The sequence below is a fragment of the Akebia trifoliata genome, chromosome 3 (genome assembly GCF_017979445.1).
Source record: "Akebia trifoliata isolate Shusen 1 chromosome 3, ASM1797944v1, whole genome shotgun sequence".
Lineage (NCBI taxonomy): Eukaryota > Viridiplantae > Streptophyta > Magnoliopsida > Ranunculales > Lardizabalaceae > Akebia > Akebia trifoliata.
In genome coordinates this window covers 41,608,247-41,629,784 of record NC_141377.1, presented here as the reverse complement: position 1 = coordinate 41,629,784, position 21,538 = coordinate 41,608,247, and the positions used below count along the sequence as shown (strand labels likewise).

General features: G+C 36.0%; 1 protein-coding gene across 2 annotated transcripts; it reads right to left on the bottom strand.

Annotated features, from left to right (window-relative positions):
- Positions 1-432: 432 nt before the first annotated feature.
- Positions 433-14,748, bottom strand: LOC147407033 (phototropic-responsive NPH3 family protein NPY4-like). 2 transcript variants are annotated; one of them, XM_086435422.1, is made up of 6 exons: positions 14,618-14,748; positions 12,624-13,396; positions 3,414-3,483; positions 2,111-3,289; positions 1,908-2,003; positions 433-1,267 (listed from the first exon to the last, which is right to left on the bottom strand). In XM_086435422.1, exons 2-6 carry the CDS (start codon positions 12,683-12,685, stop codon positions 704-706), a joined length of 1,971 nt encoding a protein of 656 aa, XP_086291548.1. In that variant the 5' UTR covers positions 12,686-13,396; positions 14,618-14,748; the 3' UTR covers positions 433-703. The 2 variants fall into 2 exon arrangements, with proteins under 2 accessions (XP_086291548.1, XP_086291547.1); XM_086435421.1 differs by lacking the exon at positions 14,618-14,748 and adding an exon at positions 14,067-14,281.
- Positions 14,749-21,538: the final 6,790 nt, after the last annotated feature.

The following is a 21,538-nucleotide window of genomic DNA, read 5'->3' as shown; positions in this document are numbered from 1 at the left end:
TACTGAACTCATTAAAAACAGACGTACCAATAAATTAAAAAAATTTAACCAACTTAACAAGCTAGCACATTCATCTTCTTCATGGTACTTAGTTCTTGAATTCATGGGGATTTCCATGAATTTTGGTATTAGTTTTCAATGTGGGTATACCTGTTAACTTGGATTTGAACCCTTTGATTATTACATCCTAACATAACTACATATGAAAATATGAAAATCTGAAAAAGAATCACCATTACAAGATGGTTAATTATCTTCTGACACATGCGCTTTTTCAAATGGTAGGTTCTACAATTTTTTTTTATTGATGCAACAAATATCTTTATCGAAAATAGGGAAACCAATGTGGCATTTCCTTTCTCCTTTTTATGCTAAACAGCAAATCTGTGTCATCATGTCAACCTGAAAATAAAGAACAAAAGAGGAGAAAAAAAAAAGAAAAAAAACTTTCATATTTCTTGGTGAAGAGAAAATTAACATGACCTTGCCAGCAATTAAATTCCACAACTCTTCAACCATATACTTACTTTTTGGCTCAAAAGTTCCCAGAAACCCCTCCCCTCATTTTCAACCCATGTCAACTAGAGGAATGTCAGTTCTAATTTCCTAATGTTAAAAGGAATGAGAGAAGCCAACCCAACCAACACCCAATTCTCTCTCTCCCTCTCTCTCTCTCTCTCTCTCTCTACTGAGAGACTGATTATCACCTATTTCTTGAAGGTGTGGACTTGATTTCGTCTGGGTTGGCAGAACCAGGACTCTCAGATGTATCAGAGCTGCTATTCCCATCCTGCGAACCTTTGCCTGACCAGAGCTTTGAAAAAATTCTTTTTGACATAAGTAACCCTTTCACCTTATTGTCAGCAGCAGGCTTATCAATGCAACTTTTGTCGTCACCCCCATTCTTCTCGCATCCTCTCCCCAACCTTAGCGAAGCAAGCTCCGCCTTTAGCGCCTTGAGCTCCTCAGTTGTCGGGACAGAATCCCAATCATCCTCCGTATTGGTTGTAGTGGACTGTGAGCTCCCACGTGAACCCCCATTGTCTAGTGGTAGTAGAGTCCTGAGGTTCCCAGGGATGTCGGGTGTTGCACCACCAGCAGATGACGTGGCAGCCCTCACTTGCTCAAAGAAGAGTACTTGGACAACCACCCGTAGTGGGAGACGCTCGTTTTGCACAGCATGCATGCATGCATCCACAGATAGTTTCTTGCAGTCCATCAGCCTGCAGATCCTCTTCTTTTCGCTCTTGCTCAATCTGGGGTGCTCCTGAACCAAAACATTAACAGTTCAATCAATGAGTCAACCATCACTAGGCTTGTCCGTACCTAGGACTGTCAATGGATCGGATCAGACACAATATCCGATTCATTCCGATCACATACCTTCAGGTCTGTATCAATGATTTAGATTCAGATCTGATATCTTATTGGATCGGATCTAGATTGACCATGTCCCGATCCAATAAAGACTTGTTCCGATAGAACATTAGAAATTATATTATATATTTGTTTAAATATATGAAGTTTATTTAGATTTTTTACATCAAATCAGGTCCGATCCAATTGTTATTGGATCGGGTTTGGATATTAGTAGAGAGATTCTATTGCCACACCAACAAAGTCTAAATATCCTAGAGAATCAGATTCTTATATATTTAAACATATGAAGTTTATTTAGATTTTGTACATCAAATTGGGTCCGATCTGTGATCAGGTTTGGATATTAGTAGATAGATTCTATTGCCAAACCAACTTTTGCTAACGCCACCCCAATTCATATGTAAATCACCAAAAAATTGTACACATCTTTGGGTGGTTTTACCAAAAGTTGGTGTGGCAATATAAGCCCTCTATTAATATTGAGATCCGATAAAACCAACCCAATCCAATACTAATCAGATAGGTACCAAATCAACCTCGATCCAATCCGAACCCGATCCATTGACAGCCCTATCCATACCTGCAAACAAGTGTGCTGAATTTTGTTGCCTGTGGACTTTAAGCTACCAATACATTCATTAAATTAAAATGAAGTAGAAAGCAGAGGAACACTTGGTAGTTATATTAAATGGAGAATTTCACAGCCAAAAACAAAATTTCAGTAACATACCTTGAGAAACATGTCGATGGCACGGTAAATTCCGTCATGAGTTGGCCTTGAGAAACCTGATACCATTTCAGCAAGATCGACAAACTTTGACAAAGGAAGATTGGGATCCCGTGAGATTTCAGTAAGGTATCCATCAACCAATTTCACCACTGTAAGCTTAGAAGTATCTGATATAAATCCAGGGCTTGAAATATCCTTCAGCTCTTCGCTTGGTGGTGGGTTGTGCTGCGGTGACTGCTCCTGCATTACAAACTCCTTGACCATGCTTTGTACTAGATCAACATCGTACATCAAAATCTCATCTTCTGGGGCTGGAATCAAAAGATCAGTAACCGAAGCTTCCTCAAGCTGCCAACCTATTCTCCTAACCAACTCTTTTCTCCCCATATCTCCAGAATCAAGTAATATAGCTGCTTTTAACAACTTGAATAAAAAACTACAAGGGGTACTACCTTTCTCTGTTGGCAACAACCACACAATGATCTCCACTAATGATCGATTCTTTACAACATCACCACCTTGGATCACATCCTTGTTGAAACCTGGCAGTCTTCTCAGTGCATATGCTTTAAGGGATTCTCCAATTACATCACCGGACATATTCCCCTTGGTTTTGATGGTCATTATAACTCTCTTGTAGAAATCAATTTCAAGGTCACAGATGTCCTCAACCCACCAGTCCTTTGGGACTGCGTGTTGTTTTCGGGCCCCATTCCAGAGTGGGTCAGTCTTGTTCTCGGAAGGGAGCTTTCTACGATTATAAGTGTAGGACCACTCCACTTTGTAAGGGTCCATGGAAGCCTTGGAAGCTATGGAATCAATGCAACGGTTGACCACCTTTAGCTCCTCACACCAAGGTAGGAGAGACTTTGTAGTTTGAAGAACAATGATCGAGTCTTTCCAACTGCAGAAGATACTGGAGTTTAGGAAGATTTCGATCTTGTAAATAATGTTTCCTTTCTCGACAGTCTCGTGCATCTCCAGGTACTCTGCCGCACAACGGGCTGCAATCACGTTGTAAGCATTGAGAGTAACTGTCATGCCGTAACAGAACTTGGCACATATTTCAAAGGCAGTAGGTCCACCAGGAATGTCAGGTATCTGGATTTCATCATTGCTTTCCTCATTTTTTGTTGCAACCAACTTCTGTAAGAGGGCACTCTTGGACAAAAGAGGGAACTACAGTGCCAATATGCCCATAGTATGTCAGCAATGCCAGATAAAATTAAACAGAATTAAAAGATATACTAATATGTTTTGAGGCTAAATTTAGTGTAAATATAAGGATTATAGGATTAGGTACCTTGTGTAGATAAAATTTCACATCGCCTACGTTAATAGTGATGTCAGTTGCCAACTCAGTTGCCACATACCTGCAAATGGGAGTGTTCCTTTATCAATGTTTCTGTAAAATAAATGAAAGCTTAAGAAAAATATGAAATAGCATAAAAAATATACAAATTATAGTATTCCTCAATCCTCAATAATATATCATATAATGATAAAATGTGCAACATTTAAAAATAATGTTGTTTACTTGGTTATCCTTATATGGACTGTGGAGCCACTTTTGTAGATTTCAAAGTCAAACAAAAGAACAAACTTTTTACAATTAAACAAGTTTCCATCACTCATCAATAATGTCTTAACTTCAGATCTTTTAAATTGTGTGCATGTACTCACATTCCTTCTCATACGTCCCTAGATGATGTATTTGATAGATAAAAATTAGAGATGATAGATAAGTCAGGGACACTAGCTCAAATAGGTATATTGGATAAAGGTGCATAACATTGACATAGACCTTCCTGGTCTCACCACTGCGACTGCAAATCAGTATTGGTGTCTTATATTGAAATATGAAGGTTGTATTGCATGATAGATGAAAAAAAATAGTATCAATTAGGATTTTCTAATTAGGAAGCATCAACCAATTAGGCCAATTAAGATCTCTAGGACCTTTCCAATTAGGACTTTCTATATTTTGGTTGATGTGATTCCTCTAAAAGAACCTGTTAGGTTAAATGTAACGATCACCCTTCAATAAAGCTATTTCGCTTCATGTTATCAACGCTAAAGCCCTACTGAAAGCATGATTCTAGAACTTCGTCCTTCCGCTAGCGATGGCATTGTTGCAGACCCCTAACAAGTAGGTTCCACCACTACCTCCAACGTTGTCGTCATCTTTGTTCCCCATGTGCTTAGGTTTTTTCTTAAATAAAAAGCCAATATTATTCTATATATATATATATATATATATATGGGAAATGTTCAGCAACAAACATTTTGGCAAAACATTTTTTAAAACATGGGTTAGAGGTTTTGGAATGGGCTGATTTTTGGTGAGGATGATCTCCTCACCGTAGAGATCATCCTCACCAAAAATCAGCCCATTCCAAAACCTCTAACCCATGTTTCAAAAAATGTTTTGCCAAAATGTTTGTTGCTGAACGGGACCCTATATATATATATATATATATAGGGAAATGTTCAACACCCTAAGCTTTACCCTACACTTTAACAAACGTGTTTTGTCCTACATGGGTTAGAAGTTTTGGAATGGGCTGATTTTTAGTGAGGATGATCTCTATGATTAGAAGATCATCCTCACCAAAAATCAGCCCATTCCAAAATCTTTAGCCCCATGTTTACAAGTTGAAAAATCGTGGACCGTTCATTTTTTGTAAACCATTTTTGATGGGGTTAGAAGTTTTGGAATGAGCTGATTTTTGGTGAGGATGATCTCTATCATCCTCACCATAGAGATCATCCTCACCAAAAATCAGCCCATTCCAAAACTTCTAACCCATGTAGGACCAAACACGTTTGTTAAAGTGTAGGGTAAAGCTTAGGGTGGGGAACGGGACCCATATATATATATATATATATATATATATATATATATATATATAGGGAAATGTTCAACACCCTAAGCTTTACCCTACACTTTAACAAGTGTGTTTTGTCTTACATGGGTTAGAAGTTTTGGAATGGGCTGATTTTTGGTGAGGATGATCTCCTCACCATAGAGATCATCCTCACCAAAAATCAGCCTATTCCAAAACTTCTAACCCATGTAGGACAAAACACGTTTGTTAAAGTGTAGGGTGACGAACGGGACCCATATATATATACAAACTCTTATAATTAGCACACTTATGCTTCATGATCTACTCTTTTATTCGATCCAAGTACTCTCCAACGAGAGTTTCAAACCACGCAATCTTACTTTGTATGCTCCTGATAAAGAATACGGCATACCTGTTCTAATAGGATAACGGCTATAATAGACTCAAAAACAAGCTCAATGTGATAATAATGGACTCCACAGGCAGGTGGTGATCATCAGCAAGAATGATCAAATGTCTCCAACCATCTATTAATATATCATTTTACGAAAACAAGGGTTAATATTCCATATAAACAAGTGCACATTCCTTCTTCAAACAAGATGAAATTGCAGGAGGGTGATAGAGATAAGTTAGGGACATTGCATCAAATAGATGCATTGAATAAAGGAGCATGAGATACACTGAAAATCAATAATGGTGTATCTCATTAAATAGAGAAGCTTTTTTTTTATGGGTAAGCTGGACTTGAACCCACGACCTCAAAGTTACTTTGCAATGTGTCAAACCACCCGAGCTATGGGTCTAAGCCCAAAAAAACAGAATAAATGAATTAAAATAGAGAAGTTTTTTTTTTTTTTGAGAAGTATAATATATTGAAAAAAGGCAATCAAAAAACAAGGAGGCCAAGAGAGCCTCTCGAAGAGTAGCCAAGAAAGGAAAACTACAACATTAATAATTACATAATGAGTGCCATCTAAAAACGAAGTCCTCAAAAGTAGTCCCTGCAAATTCTATACTCTGTCTCGACCACAGGTATAAAAAACCCAAGATCTCCAAGAAACTAGCATGAAAGCTGTTAATCCTGTTATTGAACACTCTGTTATTACGCTCAATCCAAACCCCCCAAGCGATAGCTGAAGGGAGCAAAGCCCACAGGATCCGTTTTCTAGTGTGGAAAGCATTACTGGTCCATTCTACTAACAACGAGGAGAAATTATGAGGAAGGACCCAATTAATATTGAAGAGACCAAAGAAAGTAGACCAAATATTATAAGAAAAAGAACAATGGATTAGCAAATGATCCACAGACTCTCCATCTTTCAAACAAATGGGACAACAATTGGGAGTGATCCAACCCCGCACAATCAAATTATCCAACGTAAGAATCCTACCAAGGGATGCCAACCAAACAAAAAATGATATTTTAAATGGAACCAACCTGGACCAAATGATGGAACCTGATATGAATCGCTTTGCACTGGGAAAAAGCCAGTCATAGAAAGACCTGATCGAGAATCTCAAATCCTTAGCCCTTATCCACTCCCATTTATCCTGATCACTGTCATTAAGATGAAACGTATGCAGGAGATCAAGGAAAAATGTCACCTCAGTTAACTCCCAATCATTAAAATTTCTCCTGAATCCCAAATCCCAAGTCCCAAGTCGGGCCGAACTCGTTGCCAATCAAACACTGCTGGATAGAACGGTTCTTCTTAATAGAACAGGTGTACAAGGACGAAAATTGAGTTGCCAAGGGCAATGTGCTACACCATCTATCCTCCCAGAATCTAATTTTATCTCCCACACCCGCCTTAAACCTAATCCCTTTCTCGAAGTCCTCACTCACTTTAAGAATCCCTCTCCACACACTACACCCGTACGAATCTTTACACTCCCCACTAAACCAGCCTAACCTCTTCTCCCCATATTTGGCCCTAATAACCTTCCTCCACAAACTACCACTCTCCTCGCCGAATCTCCATAGCCATTTTCCTAGAAGAGCTCTATTAGCTAATCTAAACCCCCTAATGCCTAGCCCCCCTTTCTCCTTGGGCTTGCAGACCACTTTCCAGCTAACCAAATGATACCTCCTCCTACCATTCCTATCATTCCACAAGAAATTCCTCATAAGCCTTTCCAGTCTGATTTCGATAGACCTCGGAAGCGTGAACAACGATAGAAAGTAAATCGGAATACTCGTTAAAGTGCTTTTGATTGATGTAACTTTCCCTCCTTTTGACAAATAATTGGCCTTCCACGTGCTCAACCTTTTCTCCAGTTTCTCAACCACACCATCCCAAATTTTGATACTATTATAGGGTGTTCCCAGTGGTAATCCCAAATAAGATGTGGGCAGGGTATCATACCCACAGCCCAACGTTGTGGCCAACAAATGAATATCATTCACCTCTCCTACCCCGAAGAGCTTACTTTTTTGCATGATCTATGAGAATATTAGTATCATATAGAATATTCTAATTAGGAAATATTAATCAATTAAGATCTTCTAATTAGCCTTGCTTTCTATATTTTGGTTGATGTGATTTCTCTATAAGAACCTATTAGGAATAATGTAATGATCACACATTTCACTAAAGATATTTCTCCCCAGTCATGCCAAAAACACCATTGTCAATTGTTCTTACAATAATTCTCTTGCAAGAATTGTTTATTGAAAAGGATAAAAAAAGGACTATTTGTCGTATGTTGTTAAGTTGTGTCCATTACATGAATGTAAAATCAACTCAATACCTTGAAATGAATCAAAGATCAAGAAAATAGAATAAAGATGATCCCTTAATCCATAGAATTCTTGTACCCAAAAAAACAAAAAGATGTTTATTTCATGTCCCCTTAATTGTTAGGGGTACTTCTAACTACAATATGAAATAGAAACACAACCTTTCAAAAGCTAAAATGTTAACCAACAATTTGTGGCAAAAACTATGATAAAGTACTATCTATATGTAAGCAATAACCAAAATACCTGTTCTAAAATTGTTATCAATAAAAACCACCACTGATTATCTAGGGAAAAAAATGGGAGTGGCGGTGGTAGGACAAATTTGTGAGAAAGAACCAAGGAAGCATATGTTCTAACAAAAAAACAAGGAAGCAAATGAACCAATGAAAAGTATATTTATCGTGATTATAGAAGCTGAGTAGCCACTATCTATATCCTTGATCATTATTAAGAATATTTATTATGAAAAATAAAAAGATTAAAAGTACATACTCCCAACATAGATAGGATGCTTAATAGTGTTGTTTTTAGCAGACTATTTGCTATAGCAATGGCACTCCTAAGCATGTAGTTATACAAAACATTTTTTTTAGATAGATAAAAGATTTATAAATAGAAGAGAAAAAAGGAGGCCAATCAAGGTATACAAGATGAACACACAGAATAAATACAATATACCCACTCCTAAGCTTGTGGTTATACCCCCCTAAAACCATTTTTACATATGTGCTTCTCATAGAATCTCAATAAAAACCCAATCTACAGAGATTGAGAAAATGACACCAAATTCTTGAGCAAGGTAACATTGCAACATTAAATGGGTAACTAATTTTTTCACTTCCCAACACATGAAGCACACACTAAGAATTATTTTCATCAGCTGTCAAGATGTTTCCTTGAGCAAGATTCAAAGCGAAAAAAGAATCTTTTGAATGGTAGCCCTCTTCCAGCTAATCTCAAGGTATGACTGCCCGATGGCACTTCAACAAAACTAGAGTAGAAGGAGCTAAGCAAGAAATATCCCACTGATTCCGTTTCTACGACCTCCTATCAACATAGTTTAAGGGATCGAAATTGTGCTACAAGGTAGTGCAATATTTATGTCCTGGAATATTTCCGCAACCATGAAGTAACAAACTTTCAAGATCTTGTACAAGTGAAGTAAAAATTATCCCTTTTTCAGCAACTGGATGAGAGGTTGGAAAATTAATGATTCAAAGGCTTTTCATGGGTTCAGGTCCGGCTTACCCATCAGAAAAAAGGCTTTTATGGAATGTTAAGAGAAAGTGAAGTCAAAGAGTTGAGTGAACATAATCAAACAAACCATTGTTTGAGCATTTGCATGTCAGGTGCATGCAGTAAGCAGGGTTATATACTCCATATTGAACTTAATGATGATTAAAAACAGGTGTTTGTCATGACTCATGAGAACTCAAGACCATATAGTCTATTTTACATGCAAGGGAAACTTTTTTTTGATGAGTATAAAAATTCTATTGAGAAACAAGGAGAAAGCCGAAATAGCCCCAAGAACAAGGAAGAAAAAACTAAAGGAAAGAAAAGAGGTGAAAGGGCAAAGACCTCACAACAACCCCCAGACCCACTACAAGCTACAAATGGAATCCCACTTAAACACAAATTCCTCAAAGAAAAACCCTTCAAAGTCTTTATCTAATTTAGTCCAATAGTAAAGGAGGCCCAAGATCTCCATAATCGCGGTTTGGGGAGGATTTTCCTTTCCCTAAAACACCCTTTTATTCCTCTCTTTCCAAGGCCCCAATTGATGGCAGAAGGAAGGATAGCCCAAAGGTATCTTTTTCTATTGGAGAAGACATTATGAGTCTATCCTACCAAGAGCGAAGAAAAGGCACAAGGACATACCCAATTCAGCTGAAAGAGAGAAAGAAGTGTGTCAAAATTCCAAACGAAGATGGACAATGGATATAGGGATATGATCAACCGATTTCCCATTGTTTTTGCATAGAAAACAAAATTTTGGAAATGTCCACCCTCGTAAAACCAAAGTATCCAAGGTTAGAATCCTCCCACGGTAGGCTAGCCAAATGAAGAATACAATCTTGGAAGGAACAAGCTGAGACCAAATAACAGATTCCAAAAGCAGGAAGCCAAAAAGCGGAAGCACAGACTTGCAAAAGTGGTCAGAGAATCTATTATCCTTATTCTTGGACCACTCTCTGTTGTCATCCTCCTCCCCGAATTGGTAAGAATTAAGAAGATCTAGAAGAGAAGCCACCTCAGCTATCTCCCAAACATTAAAGTTTCCACTAAAGCCCAAATCCCAAGAACAATTGCTCTCATTGCAAATTAGACAATGGAAGAAGACTTTGGTTGAGAAGACCAAGTCTCAAAATGTAAGAATAAGATGTGAATGCATGGCCAAAGGGAATGCCCATAGATCAGCATATGTTACAAAATATAGGTTAATAAACTTATGTATAACAACAATGCTTGTATTCAAGTATTTATGGAGTATATTAGTTTAATACCAAAAAGTTTAGACATAAAAGCTTAGCATAAACCATTTAATAATAATGCTCATGGTTCTTATTATATTTACGGATGTACAACCTCATTAACAGTTATATCAAAGACTAAGGGATGTCTCAATAGAGATAGTTATTTTTTGTCATTGAATCAATAGCCAACTGAGTGTTGAAAAAGATGGAAGCACCACCTGATTTGAGGATCATGAAGATAAGGCCTTGTTATAAAGATGGTCTTTGATAGTTGGGGGAATTCATAAGCATTTGATGACCTTGTTTTTTCATGGGAGGACTTGATCTTTCAATAATTGTAGACTGTATTAGTGAGGTGTTCTCTCACTTTGTTTTCCTCTAGTAAGGTATTTTGCAACCCTTTATTAATAAATTCCCTCTTTTACCAACTAAAAAAGAAGTGTCGAAACAAGTTCTTTATAAATCAAAAGTGGATTGAATTTTGGGCACTAGGTGGTGGAAAAATGGGCAAAACATTACCGAAAAAATTGGCTCCATTCAGCGACCAAACACTATTCCAAGGTTCTCCCTTGAATTCATAGCACTGCCCCTGGAAGCTTTGCTGCCAAATACACCCATTCTAATAGGATAAGTTTCAGGCAACTTATCCCTTCACCTAGGATAGAAATATTCAAGTTAAAAGTTCTAAAAAGAGCAAACGGAAGACCAAAAAGAACATGGATGGATATAGTGGAAGCAAATATGAACACATTTTCAATAATAGAAGACGTGGCTCTGGACAAAGTGTAACTGAGAAACAAGAATCATTTGGTCAACCCCAAATCTTGGGGACAACACTTTGATGATGATAAATTGGAAAAAATAAAAATAAAAATAGAAACTCTATCATTCAGCTGAAAGAATAGAGGAAAATTGAAAAAATCACAAATGGATGTCAATAGAAAAAAAAAAAAAAACAATCAATACATAGATGACAATATATACTTTAAACTTTCTCCTCCAGCAAAATTGGTATTGAGAACATGAAGGTTCTTGCTAAAATTACCCATCCCACCATCACCAATAAATTAAAGATATTGTACCAAGATAGTTCATATGTCACATTACAACATCCCAGCCCATCCCAAATTCATGCCTGGTACCTCAATCCTCAGTGTACAAGTGAAGCTCATGCAGCTCACAATCCTTAATACTGTATTTAGTTCAGGCAAGACGACTTAGAAGCATCATAACAATCAATACGGATGTATCTTTTATAGTTGAAGGAATGAAAAACATTTCCAAGTATAAATGAAAGTTCTTTAGAGAATAAGTATAAATGACAATATCTAATCTGAACCTTTGAAATAATACTAATTCAACTGACAATATAGAAAAGAAACTGCAAATAGTCGGCAAAGAATAAGTAACAACAAATTTCTGAGCCCAACAAGTTTCCATTCTCTCGTAATTGCATTATTCCTAGCAATACTTCTTGTTAGTGCAATCACTGAATAAAAAAGTAGATATTAAATAAAACATTAGGAAACGCTAGAATCATTTTTAAGAGAACCTTATGAACAGTAGCAGGATAGCCAATAGACCCTTAGAATAACAAATCAAAATTAGATGGATTTGGGTTTTCTCATAACCTGAGTTCGAAACATTAATTGAACCCAATTTACAATTAATGTAAATAGCTATTCAAACACTTGACAAAGTAATCACAGTTCTCCCACACCTTTTGGCAGGTGTTTGAAGCACCACCTGACACATCCTCACTATAGGTGAGCTCAAATAATTTTTTAACTTAGCAAGTGTGGGAACCCTTTCCAAGATCAAATTAAAATTAAGTTTTCCCTTGTATCTAAGGAAAGAATAGACTATTTCCCAGGCAAACATATCATTCCAATGCAGAATGGACCACCAAAGCTGAGAGAAGGATACAAGTCTTATTAGAAGGGCAAGAAACAAGTTTCTCGCATTCTGAGGTTTGATAAACATTGAGACCTATAAGATTTGAAAAACAACTTCAATGGACAAATAGTAATGAGAAACAGACCACCCCAATGGGACCACACAGCATAAACCCACTAACCTATAAAAAAAAATTGACCTAATAACTTGTTCAATTAAGTAAAAACATGCCAAGCCAACTACCTAAGAGAATCAGACGATCCATGATGTCGCTGGAGGCAGAATGAAGGTTTCAGATTTAACCCCAAAACCCTAGGTTAGCATCCAACAAATTAGAGACAAATCCAACAAGTGGGTATTGGGAATTTATGGGGGGGAAAATCCCAAATTATGATAAAAAACCCTAATAAGAGGATTATACAGTTATACCGAAGATTCAGCAACAAAAACTTAAAAGCAGTAACAAAACACACCTAAAAGTAAACATGCCTATATTATAGAGAATAACAATATCAGAATTCAAATCAAGGTTTGAGAGATCTCACCTGACGTTGTTCCCATCTGTCTGAAATGAATCAGGCTTTGATCCAAGTTTCATAAACTTCATCTTAGCAAGGAAAAGATCTTGCTTTTGCTTCTATTTATATTCCTCCTCCTCTGAGATTCCAAAATAACTCTCTACCACTCTTAACTGATCACCAGAACTCTCCTTTAGGGACCACCAATCAAACCCAAAACCGAAAGATAAAAAGAATCCCAGAAATTAAAAAGAAAAAAAAAAAAACAGGTGCTACGGACTTGTGGGAAATGGGGATTGGGTTCAAGAATGTAGCCAACTTTCTGTATTTCAAGGGAAGGAAGAATGGATCAAAGGAAGAATATATGCAACAGTTTGATAAAAATCGAATCTTTTACAGGAATCGAGGCAAGAGAAGGGTAATTTATGAGAGAAAGAGAAGCAAATTGAGGTGATCTGTAAACAATTTTCTAAGAGAGTGGCAAGAGACCCAAAGAAGAGATTGTTTCCTTGGTCATTGGCAGCGCCCACAGAGCCCGGGAAGCTTGGGTCAGCCCAGGAGACATTGCCAACAGACTCTCTCAACTAAAAAATTCCCAAACCAGGGACACCCACAACCATATAACTGACACCACCAGTTGTTTATCTCTCTCACTCTATTTGTTTTTCATTTTTATAATTTTAAAGCATCAGAAACAAAAGATTCACCACCAGCACCTCTACTGATCTCCAAAGTTTCAAGTCCCCAACTCTAGAATCCAAATTCCCTTTCTTTTCTTTCTTGTTTGTTTGTTTAAAGACCTGCAATCGAAAACATAAAAAAATAAAAATAAAAACAGCATCTCTCAGTATTAGTTGAAAAAACTACCAAATCTGAAGACAGACAATTAAATATATAACTCTTTCTCTTTTACAAATAAGGAATTAAAGAGAAGAGTATAAACAAAGTTATTATGTTATTTGAACAAAAGACAGTTTGGGGAAAATGTAGAAGTGAAGAACCCATAAAAATCAACATCCTGAAAGGCTGAAACAGAATCCACTTAATAAACTAGAAATCACATTGAAAATCTAGTCATAATCAGCTCAAAAATCAGAAAAACAAATTTCAAAAAACATTTCCCATATCCATCTCAATCAATAACACCCACCACCCAAATAACAATTCTCAAAACTCTTATAATTACCAAGTGATTACCCACTCTAATGCAACCAAAAAAGAAAAAACTAAACAACCCATCTCAAAACCAAAAAACATAAACCATTCCCCCAAAAAATGAAACAGAATCCATAAAAATAAAATTAAAAAATATACACACACACAATTTTCACCTAAAATGGATTACCCACTCTAATGCCAAAAAAACTAAACAAACACATTTCAAAAAAAAATGCCATTTTTATTTTATTTTTTCTAAAATAAATAACTAAACAATCAAAAAAAAAAAAGGATAAATGAAACAATACCCACCAAAAAAAAGTGAAAAACAAACACAATTTCCACCCAAAATGGTCTCCAAAATCCCCAACCAAAACTTCTCCCTACAGTCTCCCAGTACACCTCTCACTCAGTCTGCTCTGCAGGCAAGTTAAGAATCAATGCCAGTGCGCACAATAACACTCATGGTACGCCATGCATCATGCATGCATGAGATTGTGAGTAGTGTACTACATCCCCCCAGCTCTTAAACCCCACCCCCACCACTACCCTCACTTTAACTCAGAACCATCCCCCAAGAAAAAGAAAAAAAAGATGACCTGTCACTCATCTGCCCATCAAACAAAAACACAAAAATCCAAGCTCAGAATGTTCACAATCTCGTTAGAATCACCACCTCTCACTCTCTCTAAATCTTTTCTTACAAGAAAAAAAGTAGAACAATTTCATCGAAATTCGCTTAAACCAAAGAAAAAGTCAGTAAAAATCTCATTTTTATCTCTTCTTTTTACACATATATTTGGTTTTTCTAAGAAAAAGAAAGAGAATCCTCAGTTAAACACTTCATCAGTTCAGCCCATTACCTCTGTCCTCTCTCTCTCCACACAGTTATTCACGCCAATCTGACACACAGCTTTGCCGTCCGCCTTTAATATAAACCCATTATAAAATACTCCTCATTAGTGTCTTAATTTACGGGTCTGCCATTACATACGACAAATAAAGAAAACGACTCCTCTATCCCTCTCGAACTTTGATACCAGTGGTGTGGCCTCTTAACTCATAATTTATTATTTTAGTCAATCGAAAATAAAAATGAAAAAAAAATATATTAGTTTCTCACGATATATAACAAAATATCATGAGAATTTGATACGAATCTTAACTGTGGTTTTCACATGCTGAACTCAAGTGCTTGTTGTTTATTTGATTTTAAATAGTAATTTTGTTTCACTTTTTTATTGGTAATTAGTTTATCCAATGTGATGGGCACCACTGAAATCCGGTGCACCGTTGTTCAAATCATGATTGATGCACTTGATCACACTGATCTTCTCCAATCAATGATAAATTATGTGAAATCTACGGTGTGGGAACATCTGATTTATCTTAATATGGTAGATTGTGTGGTATTCAATCTCATCTATTTCGTGTTACGTTGCTACTGGTGGTGTATGAATGGTGTCCACAATTTCGCTCACGTGTCTCTTACTATGGTTTCTATATTTTAGAGAGCTACTATTGCCAGACCAACTTTTACTAATGCCTAACCAAAGAATTGCTCACAGTTGGTGTGGCAATAGTAACTCTCATATTTTAACTTGAACCGTTGAACGAGTCGGATTGGGAGTGGATTCGGAGAGCACTGAGCGAGTTTTTAACTATGAATCGGTTGCCTCATTCATTCATGTGAAAGCGGTTCGTTCCGTCCGACAAACTTTTGAAATATCCGCCGGTATTATAGAAAATTCGACTTTGTCAACATGTTTGAATCCGTTGTTTTTTAATGTTTATTATATAAACTGTTGAGTTATAAATATTAAATATTTGTAATTAATGTAAAATAAGGTTTTATGTTAAAATATTTATTAATTCAATAAATTATAAATTAAGAAAAAAATCAAATTAGAATGAGATGTTGAACACGTTTAGTAAAACCCGAATACAAGCGAGTTTCTATTAATCAGAATATGCAAATTGAAAGTTCTAAAAGAACGAGAGAAAAATTCGAAAGAGTAAAAACAGATATAAATACACTTTCAATAATAAAAGACATAACATATTTGTGTAAATAACAAAATAACATTCGCTACGTTGCATTACCGTAGGTTCTATGGCAATAATAAACTAACACTAACTCATCAAATTAATTTCCAAGTTCAATACAAGTGTGTGTGTGTGTATGCACGCGTGTGCACCTAAGTGAGTTGGAGTGACTTCCAGGACACTAGGGGTTAGACTGGCTTGAGCTAGATAGTAGGGATTGGCTTGAGTGTCATTTGAACAAAATCAAATCAACTTTCCTTCATTCCAACATTTTGTGCAGAACTACATCTTCTATCATTGAAAGTAAAATTAATAACTAAAATAAAGTTCCCACCTAAGTCCAAAATTACCCTATATGAGGAATTGTATAATTTTTACAGGAATTTGATTTATCCAAAGTACATATAGTTTTATACTATATCCTAAAAAAATAAATTTTTCATAGGACGTGGAAATTTGTGGTACAATCTTTAACGATAACCAGACAGAACTCCAATCAATTATGAACCATAATCTGAATTGGAAAGATCATATCCATGGGGGAGCCCATGGTGTTGTGGGGTGACCCTACATGATCTAGTCAAGGACTTATCCTCGTGGGAAGGTTCGCGGAGAAGCCATGTTCGGCTCACATAAGCTTGGAGGTCCTACATGTCTCAAAAAACCTTTAGAATCTTAATGGAACACCTCACAAACTTATCGATATCTACGAACTTCAGGAAAAAAGAGGTCCCCTAATGAATGTCCCTTATGTTTGGCCTCTTGTGAGCTTTGACCCACCCACAGCCACATTTTGGCTTTGTTAGTTGTAGGATGTTGGGTAAGCTTGCCAACAATTATCTTCACTTTGTAAACAAAAAAATAAAAAAAATAAAATACATATATATATATATATATATAAATTAAAAACTTTGTTTGAAATCTTCTTAAAACATGTGGGCTAAGAAATTATTGGTAAGTCTTTATATATTATATGTCACCTCAAAATCAATAGTGAAGTTTTGGATACTAAAGAAAAAGTGTAGTTAAGACTAAAGAATGGCTAATGAAACATTACACCAAGACTAAACAATTGATGGGAATTGAATCTTTGCTCTGGACATGAATCTAATTATAATGAAAAGAGATCATATCAGATTCGAAAATCATAAAAATTGTCCGTAAAGTAGCCAACAAAGAAAAAGAACAAAATTAATATTACGTATTAAAAACGTCATTTAATATTTCATAGTAAAAAACTTATTTTTCATATAAGTTTGCCGACAAAGATCTACCGAGATTTGAATGGAGAACTCGTTAATATCTAATAATTTAACACTTATTTATTAATTAGTAAATATTTTCTACTATTGTACTCAGGTTTGTAGGACCCCTATTAAATGATTTAATTATAACTAATGATAAAACGATGTGCTAAAACGTATGTGGTTAACGTGGCAAGTGCTCAAGACTGTACATCTTTTTCCTTGTGTATCCCGAAAAAAAAGATCTATGGTTATGTGCACTTCCCATGTCAAGCACGTACGTTTTATAATGTCTCTTTAATTATGTTATGAGTTTTACATGCCTTGAAAAGCATTTTCTCATAAAATTTCTATATATAGCCTCATTAAAAGTTGAGTTGAACTTGAAAATTTATATTATTCATTTACATCATTAATTTAACAAAAAATAATTCAACTTTTTTATATAGTTAATTTGATAAACTGTTGGATCGTCCTAAATATTATGTATGTAAGCCCCACAAACAGGACTACGATTAGGTAGTAAGTCAAGACTAACTCTTTCTTGATTGTGCCTTCATAATAACTTGTGGGTTGTCTTATAAGAGGAGGGTGGGGGGGATTGAACTCATGGGAACAATAAAACAATATTAGACAAAGGAGATCCCATCAACTTATAGGTCAAGATATATATTCACGTGGACTATCCTGTCCATAACCAAATGATTTTTTTTTTTTTTTTCTTTTCTTTTTATTTTATTTTATGACAAGTGTGTCCAAATTTATGTTCGACTAGGGAAATCAGAAGAGCCAGGGCCGGAGCCAAGGCATATAGGTCCCTCCCCCAGGCACGTGCAACGCCCACACGTCTCACGCACTAGGTAAGTGAGGGTGCACCCTCACAGGTGGCCCCAAGAAAATACTGTTCACATTAGGTATCAAACTCACAACCTACAAACTCTCACTGCTTATTGGATCTAAATTACCACAGTCTACATATAAGCATCAATATTAATCAAAGAAATTAAATCAGAGAGTAAACACATTTGCAACGCATTTAAGTTTTAAACAATGGGGCGATTGATAATAATATTAAAACAAAATTTTTGACTTAAATTGCACCTCACCTTAGGTTGCCTAAAATAAGATGACAAATAATTTGTATTAATTTGAAAATAATAATGGTGATATGATATCTCACTTATAATCACTCTTACAAGCAATCTCTTCTAGTTAACAGTTAAATATAATTTATGAGAAGATAAGGATTAATCAAAATTCCCTTGGTCTTCAAATGACATGGATTTAATGATTAAAAAAAAAAACATAAAAAGGCCAATTAAAGTGTCCCTTTAAGTGAAACAGATTTCTTCCAACCATGATTCACACTTCATCAGCTAATATGGAGATTTTGCTTCTTAAAAAAAGAGTTTGAAAGCTTGATCTTTTCTAGAGACATTTGTTCTTTACTAGTTTAAGCTTGTTTAGCTAAGAGTAAAGTTTCACCCTTTGAGAAGGTCTTTAAGCTTAATAGTCTTAAGATGTCGGAAGTCCTATTATGTCCACGAACTTAGCTTCTTCTTTGAAGGAAAGCTTGTAAATTTTTTTTCTTTTATAAAAAGAAAAGTTCAATTTTTTGAGAGAAAAAGATTGGGATCCCTACCTAATGGTTAAGCTTAGATATTTAATTATTACTTTTTTTTTGGTTTTTTGCTAACCGAGTGTTCGGGCTAGCTTGCGTGCACTACGACTAATCTCGGGGAGGACTACCACAGCAACCCACCGCCATGGTCCCCCAGTTAAATCATGAGAAAAATCTAAGAGAGGAATCGAACCCGTGACATGCGTCTAACCCATACTTCACGTGCTCGCCCTTACCACTTAGGCAACGCATGGGTGGGTGATATTTATATATTTAAAGTAAAAGTAATTTTTGCATTATGTTCTTAATTCTGATAAATTGTAGTTAACTGGTCTAGAAGTCAAATTGATTTCAAGATTTTTAGTAAATCTCACCTATCTCTTTGAGTATGGACCCACGAACAAGCTATAATACATGTGGTTGCTTAGGAGGATCAACCTCCTAATTTACATAAGAAATCAAAATTAGATTGAAAATTATGGTTGGCTTGGATTATAATTTGGTAGGTCTATTAAGGAAGAGTCGTGATAATCTAACTATCCTAAGTGGTATACTCAATTGACTACCTAATGTGATAAGTTCAGGAATTGTAGATCTGCGCTCATCAGGATACACGATTCTCTCGAAATACATTTTTTAATGGAGAAGTGCAGCTGTGTATCCCGAGGAGCACAGATCTATAATTCCGAACTCCTCATGTCTGGGTAGTCGATTGAATTAGCATGTGGGGGTAGTCAGATTATCATGATTCATTAAGCAAACTAAATTGACATGCCATGTGGCATGAAAAGGAGAGTACTAGGATTGTGCAAACCAATTCCTCGAGTACACCAAAAATCTTTTCTCGTGTCAAACAACAAATGTGGTGGTGTCTGCTAAGTGGGAATAGACAGACATGCTACTTATCTCACTTGTTCATTGGACGCTAGAATTTTCTTATTAACAAGTTGAAAACTTATAATGGCACACCAAAACTTTCTTATAACATACCAATCATATGTCCGCACCAAAAACTATAGCTCCCTCTACCCTGATTTCCTAACTCTCTCTCTCTCTCTCTCAAGGATAAGCTCTAAGGCCACTGAGGTTGTGCCATGGTGTCTCTCTCTCTCACCCATGATTTCAAAATTCGTCCAAGACCGAGACGTATTGTCCGAATTGTCTCGGTATCAGACATAAACGAGACAAACGTACAAGTCAATTTTTTAGAAGAGATTTAAAACTTGACATTTATTTTTCAAATTTGTGAATGAGACGTCTCAAACGTATGAAAAAACTTGTCCGAGACAACTCAATATCTGGCATGGACGAGACGAGACACGAAACCGAGTTTTAAAACCATGCCTTCACCATCTCTTCCTTCTATTGAAGTGTCCCTGTCCTTCTCTACATGCTCTTTAGCTTCCTCCTTTTCTCTCTTGCAATTTAAATCCTAAAAGAAGTCTCTAATGAAAGTATGGGATAACAAAATAAAAAACCACAAACCTAATCTAATCACCCTCACCAACTCTATATCTCCCTCTTTTCCTCTTTTACTCCTAACTCTCTCCCCTTCTCATTGGTTCTAGTTGCAGAGAATGGGGTGAGATGATTAAAAGAATAAACATCTCACTTCTATGATTGGTGTGTAATAAAAAAGAAAAAAACGAATATTATAATAAAAATTATGTTAGAAACACAATGAATTATGAGGAGTGAGAATGTCATTTGTGTAGGTCCATCAAATGTTCACACTTCTTATGATTCTTGCATGTACCAAACAATTTCATTGAGCTGACACTTTCTAAAGCTGAAAGGTTTGTGGTCCATACGATTTGGGTTTGGCTTTCTTTTGCTTTTCTCAAGTGGCAAAGTACCAATTGAAATGATGGTTAGGGTTTTTGAGCTCAATCGAAGGATACCAAAATCATGGAAACTCTAGGACTCCATTATATCAACAAAGACATCTCAACGTGAACCAATAATGGTCTAAGATGTACCTTTGTGTATGAGACCTGTTCAAATGATGGGGTGAATGACACATGGCCTTTCGAACCACTACCGATAAAATTATACCTCAACCTATAACATCTAAAATTAGGTTCAATACCACCCACGGACTAAAATTGATGTGTGGGGTCACCCCACGTGGCCTCGGGGACTAGTCCTGGATACCACGAGTCACCTAAAATAATGTTGGGGGAGAGAGAGAGAGAGAGAGGCACTAATTCGAAAATGCATGCCTCTACATAGGTAAAGAAGGTGAAAGGCACAATTGCATGACATACCCTTCTATGATTGTCATAAGACATATATTCATTTCAGTTAGAAGCAATGTACAAGTTGAAAATTCTTACGGAACAAGAGAAAATATAATAACATATAAACACGAATAATGCTGAAGTGACCTTAAGATTGTACCTCATATCTCACTTTCCTTACATGGAAGTACGTATAAATACTTTTTCATTATTATAAGGAAAATCCTAGAGAGACTTTGTTTTTCACCGTGTTTCACACTGCATTGATGTGGTGGCCATAAATGCATTCATCGAGATACAAGTGAAAGGCATCTATGGTTATGTGCACACCTCCTCATCTGTGCAGTGTGAAACGCAATCAAAAACGAAATCTCATCCCCCCCGCAAGCACAACTCTTATTAATATTTTAAATTTCCAAAATTCCTTTGTAATATATTGAATGATATACTAGGATATAAAACTAAATTATTTATTTGAAAACTTTAAAATAATCATTGAAATTAATCATAAAAATAAAATAAAAAATAAAAAATAAATTGAATCCAACATAAACTATAATTTTGTAATACATGTGCAGTTAGTTGCACATGCCACCTACTAATTAAGTTCATGGAGGTTAATATACATACTGT